Source organism: Puntigrus tetrazona, chromosome 1 (genome assembly GCF_018831695.1).
Source record: "Puntigrus tetrazona isolate hp1 chromosome 1, ASM1883169v1, whole genome shotgun sequence".
NCBI classification, from domain to species: Eukaryota; Metazoa; Chordata; class Actinopteri; order Cypriniformes; family Cyprinidae; genus Puntigrus; species Puntigrus tetrazona.
This window is the reverse complement of record NC_056699.1, coordinates 28,190,448-28,204,754: the sequence shown is the minus strand read 5'-3', so window position 1 is coordinate 28,204,754 and position 14,307 is coordinate 28,190,448. Positions and strand designations below refer to the sequence as shown.

At 38.3% G+C, this 14,307-nt stretch overlaps 3 protein-coding genes across 7 annotated transcripts in view; 1 reads left to right on the top strand and 2 right to left on the bottom strand.

The window, feature by feature from the left end:
• Window positions 1–116: 116 nt before the first annotated feature.
• LOC122334468 (polymeric immunoglobulin receptor) lies at window positions 117–2,999 on the bottom strand. 4 transcript variants are annotated; one of them, XM_043232459.1, is made up of 6 exons: window positions 2,876–2,999; window positions 2,310–2,624; window positions 1,899–2,216; window positions 923–1,021; window positions 776–816; window positions 117–627 (listed from the first exon to the last, which is right to left on the bottom strand). In XM_043232459.1, the coding sequence occupies exons 1-6, from the start codon at window positions 2,955–2,957 to the stop codon at window positions 346–348; spliced, it is 1,137 nt and encodes a 378-aa protein (XP_043088394.1). In that variant the 5' UTR covers window positions 2,958–2,999; the 3' UTR covers window positions 117–345. The 4 variants fall into 4 exon arrangements, with proteins under 4 accessions (XP_043088394.1, XP_043088472.1, XP_043088536.1 ...); XM_043232537.1 differs by having other exon boundaries at window positions 776–810; XM_043232601.1 differs by having other exon boundaries at window positions 406–617.
• Window positions 3,000–4,175: 1,176 nt separating this feature from the next.
• The window catches only part of LOC122347252 (polymeric immunoglobulin receptor-like), a 23,054-nt gene continuing 12,922 nt past the window's right edge, over window positions 4,176–14,307 (bottom strand). Inside the window, exons 1-10 of one of the 2 annotated variants that reach the window (XM_043242442.1) lie at window positions 10,621–10,704; window positions 10,237–10,533; window positions 9,821–10,138; window positions 9,407–9,721; window positions 9,005–9,328; window positions 6,905–7,198; window positions 6,552–6,827; window positions 5,870–5,992; window positions 5,522–5,565; window positions 4,176–5,173 (exon numbers count right to left, since the gene is read on the bottom strand). In XM_043242442.1, the coding sequence (XP_043098377.1) occupies window positions 4,886–5,173; window positions 5,522–5,565; window positions 5,870–5,992; window positions 6,552–6,827; window positions 6,905–7,198; window positions 9,005–9,328; window positions 9,407–9,721; window positions 9,821–10,138; window positions 10,237–10,533; window positions 10,621–10,663 (2,322 nt within the window). In that variant the 5' untranslated portion in view covers window positions 10,664–10,704 and the 3' untranslated portion in view covers window positions 4,176–4,885. Of the gene's footprint in view, window positions 5,174–5,521; window positions 5,566–5,869; window positions 5,993–6,551; window positions 6,828–6,904; window positions 7,199–9,004; window positions 9,329–9,406; window positions 9,722–9,820; window positions 10,139–10,236; window positions 10,534–10,620; window positions 10,705–14,307 lie in introns of those variants that run through there. The other variant, XM_043242437.1, reaches the window with a different exon arrangement.
• On the top strand, window positions 11,992–13,049 carry LOC122347302 (microfibril-associated glycoprotein 4-like). The gene is made up of 4 exons (XM_043242487.1): window positions 11,992–12,198; window positions 12,279–12,375; window positions 12,456–12,623; window positions 12,718–13,049. The coding sequence occupies exons 1-4, from the start codon at window positions 11,992–11,994 to the stop codon at window positions 12,969–12,971; spliced, it is 726 nt and encodes a 241-aa protein (XP_043098422.1). The 3' UTR covers window positions 12,972–13,049.

Below are 14,307 nucleotides of genomic sequence, written 5' to 3'. Positions count from 1 at the left end.
GAATATGTGCTAGCAAATAAGATTACGTGACCACTTTTTTTATTAAAAATGTTAAGAGGCTGAAGATGAAGATGAACTACCAAATGTTTATCCATTCCTTCATTATGACTTTTAAACCCAATATTGTTCTTTTTGTTTGTTCATGCTATATTCTATGCGCTGTGTCAGAAATGTGCTTGAGGTTTTGAAAAGTCTAATCTTACTGCTATGGTCTTTATTTTTTTGTATGTTGCGTTGGATAACAGTGTCTGCTAAACGACAACATGCAAATGTAATGGCCATTAAACTTAACCTTCATTAATCCTCTTTATTTATGTTTTACTGTATAGATTTTTTTAATGTCATTTATATGACAGGCACTCTATTGATTACTGAAACAAAAAAAAGGACAAGAAGTGCCTGAAATGGCAAATAAATGGCACAAATCTTTATTTCTATTAATAAACAAACATACTGAATCACAGACATGTCATATTTGGGATTGTTCAGCCAGTGTGTGGAAATCACTGTGAGAGGGGTAAACGTGTCGTGACATAAAGTGTGTTTAATCCAATGGGCTTCTGAACAGATGTGTTTCCAGAGTCTGGGATTGTTGCATAATAAGCAGATGAGACGTCCTGAAAGAGACTTTATTATTTTAATTAAATAGCATTTAGGTTTCAGTTCTAACATAATTGCAGTAATTAGAAAATATTATATATTAAGAACTAATATTGTTCCACAGTGTTTGGAAAATACTGTAGTCATGCTTTTAGATAAAGACAAGCACTTTTACCTCTTCACCGTCTTCTGTGCTCCTCGGATCTGAGCCTGTGGATGGACAAATGAGGAAAATGAGAAAGTGAACATGCAATACAGAACTTAAAAAACAAAACAAAAACATCTTAGCGTCCCGTCTGCTTCACAGCGTTTGTGTTTGTACCTTTTGTCTTTTTGCATCTCCGCTTGAGCCAAAACAAGCTCAGTCCTCCGGCTAACAACAGAATCAGACACACACACACTATAATGATGACGCGGAGATCTGGAAAACACACAAACATACACGCCACTTAAATGACATTCAGGCAGTCTGATACACAGCTCTATCATGGCTCCGGTGAAGATTTCTCAATATTTGACGCTGAATACCATAACTGAGAACTCAAGACTTGTTTGTGTCTTGAAAGGAATGATTCGGTTCCTCCTCTGGTGAAATCAGCCGCTGAGTTCATGACCGGAACAAAAATATGGCAAGACTTTAACTCTATGTCCCCTGGACTTTCCACCTCTGATGATTTAGACTGTAAGTAAAACTGACATCTAAAAGACGTCTGTCAGATCTTTGTAGACGTATCGGGGTCAAAGATCAAGTCAAAGTGAAAATCATTGCTACATGTACCGCCTTAGACTTCACACAGACAAAGTCGATAGACTAAGTTACTGCGAACTAATAAAACACTAATTGAAAATAAAAAACATTTATTGAACATAGTGGATATAGTCCAGCTATATCCCATCACGCTGACAGCTGCAGCAAGGACAGGCTCGTTTTTTGTGAGATACAAAATATGTACCAATAAGTACATATCACTGAAGTATCCAAAAGAAATAAACACTAGAGGGAGTAAAACTCCAATATTATTCCTTTTCACACAAATGTACAAAGAATTACTTCAAGAATATTGTGTTTTGACTTTAAAACAATATTAATATGCTGGTAGATTTGATAACCGATGCTTTTGAATGCTAGCATACGCACACATATCCAGCTTCACATGCATGGGTTTGTAGACGGTAGGTTTGTTCGGTGGCTCACGGAGTAGTCTACACGGATCTACTCGACAGGGTTCACGTATTGAACCTGTGTTTTAGCGCCGCTCAATATTTTTATGTTCAGTTTATGGTTACATTTTTCTCACCTGAAACATGAAGCTGAATCTCTGTGAAGAGCAGACTGTGTCTGATGTTTTCAGGATCGATTGCTCCACAGAAATACACTCCATCATCACGTCCGTTCACGCTAGCGATAGTCACAGTAAAGACGTTCTCCAGTTTCCTATCATCCAGAGAAAATCTGGGATTGCTTTCTCGTGTGAAAAAGTAAGGCAGGAGAGATCCATTCTGGACTTTGTACAATTCCTTCACATAAGATTTATATTTCTCTGGATATTTGCAGCGGATGACAGCGGTTTCTCTTAAATGAGCCGTCTGTTCCTCAGATGTCCCACAACACGACTCTGAAAACATGAGTCATTTTAACCGAAAATCAAATATAAGATGTTAAATGTAAAGACCTGGCAGAGAAAATCATCCGAATGTGTCAATATTACCTTGTTCCACATCTAACTTCACCTCGTGAAACGGTTGGCCATCAGCCACACATCTGTACACCCCGCTGTCGTTCTCTCTCAGGTTTCTAATGAGCACACTAATCAAACCCAGAGATCTGTTATAAGTCAGAGAGAACCTCTCCTCTGGGATCCACAAATCGTGCTGTTCCTCTGTCAAAGTTGTACATTCGATGCCTGACACTTTGCAAAAGCTTTTAGCACTTTCTTTAGCAGTTTCAGGTTCGTGCACACACTTGATGATGACACTTCCTCCTGTGATGCCGGTCATGGCATCAGCGGCATCACCCATGTGACCTGTCAATAAAAATAATCCACTTCCTCTTTTAATAGGGGCCTCACGATCAGATGCTAAAAGGAAACCTAAATATGCATGTGATTCGTGAAAATAAATATCCAAATAAAGACAAAAGACCTACGCATGAACATGCACGCATCACACACACACACACACACACACACACACACACACACACACACACTTTGAGTGAATAGTAAAACACAGTTGTCACATACAGGCTGAAAGTGTCCCGAAAACAGCACCTGACCTTTAATCAGGCAGATCGTGACGAAGAGGAGGGTCTTCTTCATCACTGCTGATAAAACGCTGGCTCTTGTGAATCTGTACATTTCTGGAGCAGACAGCCAGAGATTCTTCTGTCGTCTCTGTGCTCTTTGAGACGTTTTATAAATCAGACAGCTCCACCTCCTCCCTTTCTTCTGTGCTAAACTCTTCTGACTCACGGTGATGAAATACGGTCCTGCCCTCACTGAGTGTTTTAGCTCCCGTGCAGGTCTGAAAGCTTCACGTTTACACACTGACAGATGCATCTATTTGTGGCTTAATAATAATAATCAAATTAAAAGAGTGACGTGTTCATCAACAAATTAAAATAAAATCTCTTTATTATTTCGGAAACTCAATTAGTCTCTTAAATTGTTTGGTTTTGGGGATGCCTTTGTTGACTCCATTTCTATACATACAAAAAAAGAAAGAAAAAGAAATAGTTCTGTTTTTATTAATTATAATACCTCTAATATGATACACTGAGTGTCACCAAGCCAGCAGAGGGAGCCCTTACCTCCGGATGATCTGTGATCACTCCCTCTGCTGCTACTTCCTGTCTGAGGACTATAAATACTGAAGCAGGCCCCTTCTTCTAGTTAGCCTAGCCTTGTGTTTCCCTTGTTATAGATCCTTTGGTTTTGACCCTGCCTGTCTTTGACTCTTTGATTGTTTGCTGCCTGTTTTTTGGATTCTGTTGTTGGCTTGCCTCATACATTTTAGTTTGCTGTGTTTTGACGTCTGCCTGCTTTGACCATGCCTTCAGCCAATAAAAGCCTGCGAATGGATCCTCACGCCTCAGACCCCTCAATCATGACAATGAGGTGTTAGGCAGGGCCGCCCAATCTCTCATTTTTGGTTTTAAATGAGATTAAAATGAAATGAGATGATGCCTATTCATAATTTGAATAGAAAATATTTCAAATTAAATACTTAAGCGTTCATATTACCATACAAATCTTCTGGCTAGACGGCACTTGAACTTCATGAAGCTGTCTTTATTTGCCGAGAATAAAGTTGCAAAAGAAGTAAAGGAAAAAGTTCTTTAATTTTATCATTAGCTGTTTTTCAATAAATTAGACAATGCATATTTTCAAAATGATTTGGATTAAAATATCTTGCTAACCCTGAGTTCATTAGGTATATTATTCTCAATTACTTTACATTTATCAAGTTATTGTTGATGCGCATGTGATCAGTATGGTTGTTCTTTTCTTATTCCCTTTAGATTTGTATGTAATCCCTCTTGTATGTTCCTCTTGTATCGGTTTCAGCATAACAACAACAAACCAGTCATGTTTTGAACTTTATTTTAATTACTGAACACCAGAGAACAGCAAACTCCAACAGATATCGTGTGATATACGAATCAAATAATTAGTAGTCAAGTGAACTACCAACTAGTTAAAGGTGGCATATAAGTTAATGTCCCTGTGGGATTATTACTTTCAATATAAAAAAAAAATAAAAATTAGAGTGCGTTAAAATCTCAGTCTCATAACCGATCCAGCACCTAAACACTTTGGTCCTTCTGTTAACATCTCTGAACAAACACAGTGCAGTTAGAAGTAAAATCTGTAAGTGGTTCCTTTTCCGTGGAGCATTTTGTGGCACCGGCTGTTTGCAGAGTGTGAACGACACTTAAAAACCCAGCTGCTGTGTCAAAAAACTTTCCATTCGAGTTGTTTTCTTGTGTGTTTCCAGCAGATGCACTGTTCTTGTGCTTGTTTTGCTCATAGGGATTCTGTTATCTTTAATTTCACGTGTGGCAAAATGACTAACTGTAGTGAACGAGATCAGATCCTGTGTCGCATGCAAACGAATGCCACGCTAGTGGAGCTTTTCCTCACAATTATGAATTTCCTTCACATTTATCAGACGTTTCTGCATAACGGCTGAGTAGGCTGTCTTGTTTTGAGTAGAACATGTACTTTCTTTACGATAAATGGTAATAGATTTATATATAATATTTGTTTCATTGTGTCTAAACGAGTCACGTGCTTCGACTGACTGTGCTGTATTGACTGTAAAGCTCCTCGTTATTGAAGCCTACTTGAGAGTCACCGAAAGACTCTTTGTGCTTCTGGAAACGGACCGAAGCGTACAGGAGCCCGTCAGAGGGGTTTGTGGGTAATTGTACCGTTGAATACAACGTGTCGTGCGGATCAGACGAATCTGTGGGATGCGCAACAGTGGAATACAACACGGTTTCCTCAGTTCCCGAGAGCGAACGCTGTCTGACGTCTCGGATGTTCTCATAGTCACACGCTGCATGAGAGGCCTGAAAACATGTGAGAGAAATCAACTGGATTTAATACGAGGGCTGCACGATTCACACGGATGAATCAATCGTGATATAACTTAATAAGATTATGAAATATAACCTAAACAAAGTGAATGCATTTTATATACATGTGTGTTTGCAGTGGGTTTTAGAGTGAAGAGTGAAATTTATATATATTTTTTTTTACTGCTTTGGAGTTTAGTAATAGGTTTTTGCTTTGCATTGCTAACAATCTTCTCTGAAAGCAATTAACATATTCTGTAATTGATTAACATGGTTCTAGTTCTGCTTCATGTGCAAGGGACTGTAAACAAAATGTTCGGTGAAAAAGACACCACCCCTCACCTCCCCGGAGCTCGTTTCCGTCCTGTCCGTGAGAGGGTGCGGATCTGTAGATTACAACCAGAGAGATTATAAACTCTCTTAATAGTTTGAACATGCAAAAGTACACCAAAGTCGCCTTAAGAAAACATAATACGAGCTGTTACAAGAATTAGCATGCAGTATTAGAGCGTCTTCAGGCGTAAAGTTGGAGAAAAGCCAAATAACGAGAGGAGAAAAAAAAAACGGATTCCAAGAAATCAGATGTTAAATGGCTAAACGCGCATGCAAATTTTATTCAAAATGACAGAGAGAAAGTAAAGCAGCAGGCGGTCACACAAGGCCAGCAGACCGTGTGTTTGTGGTCTTCACCTCGTGTCTTGATGTATTTGTAGAAAAACAGGACAGATGCTCCCATCAGCAGCAGAGTCACACAAACACAAAAGACGATGATTCTGTCAGAAACACCTGGAGAACATAGGCCGGTAAAACCAGCTAAAAAAACATAACAGTTTACAGAAAACCCACCTATACATCCAACTTCCATTACACACACATTGTACAAATGAACAAAGATAAATCTGCATTCATGATTTAAATGCTTTACTCAAGTGCAGATCAAACGCAATTAACAATATCCTTGTACTCAACACTTTTTGCAACTTTCTTTTGCTGAGATAACAGATTTCTACTCAAACTAGACTTTAAAAGGGTAAAGGTAACAATGCCTAAGGATACCAGTAATTGTGGCCATTTTATACTAGAAGAAAAAGATTTTCCTCCACTTTTATAAAATAAAAGTAAATTGATGAAGTGTATATTTTAAATGAAAAATCAAATGGGTGATAGTTAGTTTTGATGATAATGTATAATCATTTGCATCTGCAAATTTCCTAAAATCTATTTCTGCTGCTTTCATTTCTGCTTTCATAACCTGAGGAAATCACAAACCGCAAAACCCCTCTCAACAATTTGTTCCCTAAATCTACCACTTTCTGAATGCTGACTATCTTTTAAATAGAAACAATGTAGTTCAGGTAAAGGTAATACATACTTTTCTTGACTTCTAGATTGACTTCAGTGATGGCGTGAGCTCCACACCAGTATATCCCAGAATCCTCTTCTCTCAGATCAGTGATGTTCACAGTAAAGACTCCAGCAGATGCTTCATCACTGAAAGAGAATCGATCATCTCTGACGGTCTCCAACGAAACTCCATCCTTCACACACACGGAGGCTTGGTGTGCTTTGCAGAAGCTCTTCTGCTCTTCATCGTGATGTTTGCACTGGATCGACACGTCGTCTCCTTCGTACTTAGTCAAGTTCAGCTCTGGAAATGATTACAGACACAAGAAGATCAACCGACAGCCGGAGCTGGACATATTCAGATGAAGAACCCTTCCTCACCCTCGTTCACGATGACCATCAGATGAGTGTAAAGATAATTGAGCTCTGTTTCTGATGTCACTGCACACCAGTATTTCCCAGCATCCTCTGCTGTGAGTCCAGTGATGGTCCCAGTGAAGACACTTGTAGAGACGTCATCTTTCAGAGTCAGTCTGTCAGTCTTGGTCTCGTTCTCATTTCTGTCTCTAGTGGAGCACTTCCCCTTACAGAGAGACTTTGGCTTTGATTTATAGATTGAATCATAAGGGCAGATGATCTCAGCAGATTCTCCTTCACGTCTCACTACTGGAGGCACTGAAAAGCAAAACATTTAGCACCCATGACTGAATCTACCAGTGACAGTCATAGCGTCCGCACTCTATTGCTAGTTAACTTGTAATAGTGGCTGTAGTAAGTGTACAAAAAATAAATAGAAATACAAAACAGAAATAGAATACAAAACAGAATTATTCTTACCCACAAGGAAAAACATAGGGATTCGCTGGAGAAAAACAAATAAAAATACTTGCAAAACCAAACAATGAATGTCGGGCTTTAATAATAAAGTCGGGAATACATAAACAAATTCCTTAAAGTGTCCTCAACTCTCAACTCCAGTCCTGGGGGGGCACCCCTCTTTTCAAAACATGAGAGACCATAAATATGAGAACTAACAAATTTCACCATTTTGCTCTTAAAGTGTGTGGTGTGCTGCAACATGGCCGAGACATCCCACCACACGCCAACAGATGTTAAATATGTGAACATGGGGAAACAAGGTTTAAGTTTTGTTTTGAAATGTTAGTCAATAACAGTTGACTGAAGCCAGACCCCGCCCCATTTTGGAGTTCACGTCCAATTTTGGCGATCCCTGGTCTGCAGTTATACCTACTTGAGCTAAACCGTGACCACTGGTTCAAAAAAGCTTGACTATTTTCCAAGTGATGTCAGCCAAATTGAAAAGTAGTTGCAGAGGAAATTGTTACATTGTTATTTTGATGAGAGATCACATGGACAAAATATTTGTTCTGTCAGCTGTGTTTTGTGTTGAAAAGAATTGCAGTGAAGCATGTTATATTGTCAGATATGGGTTATTATATGGGTTATATTGTCAGACATGGGCCACTCATTCTAGCAAAGGATTAAGCATCCGTGTCGTTTCCTCTCCATTTCCATTTGATCAAACAAGTGTGTGACCTAACAGTGAACTTAGGGTTGGGGTGGAAAATGAGAAGGAAGTTATTGACTTGAACGAATGCAGAGAGAGAGAGCAAATCAACAACAGCAGCCAGCTGCAGCTCCCTCAACCTCAACACGAGGAGTGTGGAGGGGCTTTTATTAAGTAGTCCAACAGTGTTTTACGGTAGTCTCCGTGGCACATTCTTGTGCAGGCTAATGTCCAAGTCGTTGTTTTTCAATTTACGAGTACGTCTGTCTCGAATCTCTGCATTTAAGTCTCAATTCGAGTCCAGAGACAAGACAGAAAGTCCCAATTTGACTTGCAAGTCCTCAACTTAAAGCAAGTCCTAAACAAGTTATTAGTGTTATTTCGCTAATGAAGTATACAGTATGATTATAAAGAGATAATAATGAGTGGTTTAGGCCTATCAGGTTTGAGAAATGAGGCGTGCAAAATTATTCACTGTAGTTATTCTACTAGTGGTAGAAATTTACGGCCCATTTCCCTGTTTTAGCTTCTAGTTTTTAGTTCCTAGCCTTAGTCCAGTCTCATTGTGTTTACCGATTTCTTGTTTCTCGATTCTTGTCTGCGTATCTTGGATTTACCTTTTTGCCTTGTTGTTTCGGACTGTGTTTAACCTAAACAGGACTATTGCTCGCGTTTACCGATTACCTCTCTTGTCGTTGCTCTTTTGTTTCGCCTGTATAATACCTGTTTGCTGTTCGACCCTGCCTGTGTTTATGATCATGTTTATTAATAAAAGTTTGCGTATGCAGTTTGCTGGCAGGAAAACTACATTTACTTGATTACACAAACAAACAAATAAAAATGGTTAAAAGTGGCTAATTTTACCCTATTCTTGAAAATGTTTGACAAATAAGAAGCATGCATTGTTTGGCCACTTTATCGTTAGTACAGTCAAATCTTCTGAAGCGACTCACTGATGAGGTTGAGCTGAATTTTGGTGGTCAGGGAGATGAAAGTCAAATAAGTGTCTCTGGTTTCTGCTCCACACCAGTAGACTCCAGCATCTCTCACGCTCACATTACTGATGCTCACTGTAAAAACTCTCTCTTCATTTCTCTCAGATGAACCGCTCATGTGTGTGACTTTAGATGAGCTGATGTTTCGACACATGTGATTATAAGTGTGATTATCATCCTCTTTGCAAAACAGAACTTCATACGCCTCTGGGATCTGACAGGTGAAGTTGACCTTTCCATGAAGATACACAGATTCAGTCACACTCTTTGGATATTTAACATCTATAAACCGAAAGAGATTGCATTAAAATCAGGCAAATACTTATATATATATATAAAACATAGTGTTTTGTTCCTCACCGTGTCTGAGTCTCAGCTGAAGCTCAGTGAAGATCTCAGTATAGTCAGATACTTTCACTCCACACCTGTATGTTCCTTCATCTGCAGCTTTCAGTTCTCTAAAAAACACCATCAAGACTCCTGCTCTGGTGTCGTCGTATAAAGAAACATCTCCATTCTTCATCCTTTCATTCTGAACTTCAGGATTCTTCTTCTCTGAACATCCGTCTGATTCTTTACAGATGTATTTTGGTCTGGTTTTGTATTGAGGATGTTCACACTTGATCATCAGACCACTTCCTGAGTAGCTGCTTGCTCTAGACACACCCACTTTAGCTGTCAATCACAAATAACACATCTACTCTGTTGTCAGGAAACAATTTAACAACATTTAGAAACTTTGAATTTAGACTTAATTAAATGTGTTTCACTTACTGCTAATATGCAGATGAACAGTATTAATAACAGAGTAACTGTACGAGCGTCTGTTGATCCAAACTCCACATAAATAAACTCCTCCATCATCTGGAGTCACAGCAGTGATCTTCACACTGAAGACGTTTTTATTTTTCTTATCAGAAATACTGAATCTTTCTTTCTTCTTCCATCTGTTGTATATCATCTCAATGGAGGCTTTTTCTTCTTTGAATATGATCTTATCATCATTAATATGATTCTGTGAATATTCACAGCTGAAGGAGGCAGTTTCTCCAACATTCACCATCACTCTCTTTGACACTTTACAACATGAGTCTGTCGTTTACAAAATAAGAAATATGTTTTACTTAAAATCTTTGAGATAATGATCAGCAGTTTTACTACACAACAACTTTGATCTTTAAATGACTCACCTTCTTTTACATCCAAAACCATAGAAATGGACCAGAAATGTTCCACATCGATCCAGTATCTTCCAGCATCATGCTTATTCAAATCTCTGATGTAGATCATAAGAAGTCCCTCATTATTTTTAAACAATGTGAATCTTCCTTCATTAATCCATTTATAATGTTTCTTGGAATTTATTATTGTTCTCCGTGGGTATTGTTTAGCCATATATTTATCAGAATCACTGAACCACGGTTTCCCAGAATCCAGCAGAAGACTTCCTCCAGAATATCCAGTGACAGTGAAGCATCTCACTTTGGCTGTCAATCAGATTGAGACTGTGATCAGAAAGATGATGAACAGAAAACACCATCATTACTGCAGTGATGAAAGAGAAAAGCTCTGACCTGAGATCAGGTAGAAAGTGAAGAAGATGAGGAGGATCTTCATGGTCTTCTTTATGCTGAATGATCTCTGTGTGAATCTGTCTGCTTTAGTTACTTCCTCTTTATTCAGCTCTTTATCAGTAATGAGCAGCTTTACTGGCTCCTCCCACCATCACCACTGACTGAATATCACATTAATCACACTGAAAGAGCGCCACCTGCTGGAGGACTCAGTCTCTGACAGTTAGTCATAACATTGTTTATGAATATGTTTTAAGTTTGAGATTAGTGCTCTGAAACTGCAAAAGACGTCTGCAGGAAGACTAAGATATACGCTGAACTGAACATCTCTTTACTGCTAGTCGCTGATCTTCCTACTGTGTGAATGTTTACATTAATCTAGTTCTCATGAACAGGTGCTGCTTTAAACATTTGGAGATGATATGTGTAAGGCCAGTGGGCTCCAATTTTCCACAAGCTGATATGATTCTTTAGGGTCTTAATGAAATGTCTGTAATGTAGCTTGTTTGAAATTTCTCAATGGTTGATTTTTTTTCTCATAAAGACACACTCACTATTTCACTGTGATGAGCTCATCCCTAAAATTACAACAAAACAACAAGTTAACACAGATAGTCAATTTAAAGACGTTTTAAGATGTCCTTGTTTTAAAAGTAGACTACTCATGGACTACTCACAGTTTTTGCATTAGTCTATAGTTATACAAGCATCACATTAACATGCACATTATAATTGTGTGCATGTTAATGAAGGACAGCATCGCCTCGTGCTTATTTGACCCGTTGGTGGTGCTGTGTTTGAGATCGAGACTCCAAATGTGCTATGGGTAATGATTCGTTTTTCCTCTATCAATGTTCACAACATTCAACCGTAAAACATTCAACAGTTTTATGGAAATGTTATGGAGTTTTATGGTCAAAGACTGACAACAATGAGAAGAAGAATAGACAAGCAATTTGTGGCCAAGAAGCTGCAAGCGCAGTAAATAGAGCTTGTGACTCCAGGTTTAACTTGCATTTTATTTGCATCCAAAATGCGTGTCTTCATAATGTAAATATCTTCTGTAACACAGAGGTGGAGCCTGAGAATCAGATATAATGTGTTTGCATCTGACTGAAGAACACAAACGGTGAGTTACTGTTTAATTCTTCATTATCTTTAAAATCATTCAGAAATGCATCTTTAAAAAATGTAAAAGCGTATATAGTATGACAATGTGTCTGTTAATTTTTGTCTAGAACAGACAGATCTCATCTGTGATTTTCTGAGAAGATGGCAGTAAGTTCATCAATAACTGTACATTCCTAGAGATGTTTACAGCTTGATTTCAGTGTGATGTTCATCTCTTTCGCTCTCTGTTTCGTGTAGATGATGGTGTTTTTGGTCATTCTTCTGCTGGTGTTTCTGATGACTGAATGCAGTCAGGCAGTATATACACCAGCTGATTGTTCTGATATTTATAACTCAGGAGAAACAGTCAGTGGGATCTACTCCATCTATCCAGCAGGTGATGTTCCCGTCTCAGTTTACTGTCAGATGATCTCAGATGGGAACGATGCAGACAGAGGAGGATGGACGGTATGAATGTGACTTTATATCATTAAACACACATCAGAACATTCATTATGAGTCATATCTTCTCTATAAACCCATCTCAGGTGATTCAGAGGAGAATGGATGGCAGCGTGAATTTCTATCGGCCGTGGGATCCGTACAAGACAGGATTTGGGAATATAGAGAGTGAATACTGGCTGGGTAAGATCTCACAGAGAGAGAGAGAGTGTGTTCATGTCTAGTGTTGAACATGTTCTTCGTGTGTGTGTGTGTGTGATCAGGGCTGGAGAACATGTATCAACTGACACTCACCAGGTATTACATGCTGAGAGTGGATCTGGAGGACTTTCAAGGAAATAAAGCTTTCGCTCAGTACTCGTTCTTCTCTGTTGGTCCTGAAGCTGATGGGTATCTACTGAGTGTTTCAGGGTTCACTGATGGAGGAGCTGGTAGGACACTGCCATTTATATTCATTAACACTCATACTAGCTGAGTTCTTTCTTCTGTCTTTCTCTTTTATCTTGAGGCTCTTCTATTCTGCAGGTGATTCTTTATCTGTTCATAATGGATTGATGTTCTCCACTTTTGACAAGGACCAAGACCTCAGTTTAGATAACTGTGCCAAAACGTATCTTGGAGCGTTTTGGTACCAGTCCTGTCACTTTACAAACCCCAACGGCTGGTATTTGTGGGGAGAAGATCCCACCTATGAAGCTATTGGAAATGTTTGGGCAACATGGAAGGGTAATAATGTTGGAATGAAATCCATCACCATGAGGATCAAACGTGTTTCTTAGAAGCCTTACAACACTCCTCAGAAATAATAAGAAGCAGCAACAAAATTAAAGTAATATTTTCCCTTCTATCTTAACTATTTAAATCACGTAGGGATATCACTCTGTATGACTGTATATAAATTCTTTTTTTTTTTGTTTTAGGTCACTTATTTTAATTTACAACTGTATTTATTTTTTTTTTCCTTTTCAATAAACCCCTGCACTGAAAGCATTATGTCAGAGGTGTTTTTTTCGACGACAGACACCAGAATTACTAAATAGGAAATTAATTAATTAAACAACTACTACTGAGACAAAAATCATAAAAAAGTTCTGCACTCCTGAGCTATAAAATTAGCCTTAAGTATAATAATTTTATATACTTATAAATCCAAACACTATCTGAGCGTTTGGCTCTTGAGTTACTCACATGCAGCTTATATACAGTGATGCATGAATGCCAACAGTTGGTTATGATTCAGATTAGGAGTCTCAAATCTGAATGAACAACACTAATGAAACATGACCCACCAGAAAAGTCTCAAAATACACAAAAATAAATTCAAGGTGATGTTTTGCAAATGCATATTCAACAAACAATTTGTAAATGCAAAACACTCAAAACTTGTATGTGTGTGATTTTAATGTTTTGCATCAGTCAGATGTATTATAAATGTGTTTATGTTCAGTGGGAACACCTTGAACTGTCTGTCCTGTTCCTCAAACCATTCCTGAACAATGTATGTCAGGCAGCGATATCCTGATGAAAGAGGCTACTATCACCAGGATAAACCATTGCCATGAAGGTGACACACCTGCACCTGACCGTCAACCTGATCTAAAAAAGCAAATTCATAGCTTCTTCTATTGCTCATGGTCCAGGTCATGGGGATAACACAGGAGACAGAAATCCACAAAGGCAAAACAAAACATAACCCTGACTTTAATATATTACATTTCAACAAAAACATACATAGGAAGGTATAATATAATCTAGCTAACATTTATAATTAATGCACAGACACAATGTGTATTGAGTGAGCCTCTTACTGCTGGTTTCTGTCTCTTATCCGACTGAGCATTAAAGGTGTATCACAATATTTGATTAAACAGTTTTATGGGTTACCATAGACTCCCATTCAAGAATAACAAGAAAAACCAACAACACCAAGAACATTATTGGAAAGCAGCAATTCGAAGCCAATGCACTGCAAGCAATGCAAATACAGACTGCATGTTTTCCTTGCATTTTATTTGCCTCCAAAATGTGTGTTTTTGTAATGTAAATTTATTCTTAGAAACTTGATAATCTGAGAGATGCAAAGGGTGTTTGTGTTAGACTGAAGGACACAAACGG

Coding starts and splice junctions, on each gene's coding strand:
- LOC122334468 (XM_043232459.1), bottom strand. CDS start 2,957: ATGTACAGATTCACAAGAGCCAGCGTTTTATCAGCAGTGATGAAGAAG. Junction 817..922: donor GAGATGCAAAAAGACAAAAG/GTACAAACACAA, acceptor TCATTTGTCCAT/CCACAGGCTCAGATCCGAGG. Junction 628..775: donor GCACAGAAGACGGTGAAGAG/GTAAAAGTGCTT, acceptor AAAATAATAAAG/TCTCTTTCAGGACGTCTCAT.
- LOC122347302 (XM_043242487.1), top strand. CDS start 11,992: ATGGTGTTTTTGGTCATTCTTCTGCTGGTGTTTCTGATGACTGAATGC. Junction 12,376..12,455: donor AGAGAGTGAATACTGGCTGG/GTAAGATCTCAC, acceptor GTGTGTGATCAG/GGCTGGAGAACATGTATCAA. Junction 12,624..12,717: donor GTTCACTGATGGAGGAGCTG/GTAGGACACTGC, acceptor TCTATTCTGCAG/GTGATTCTTTATCTGTTCAT.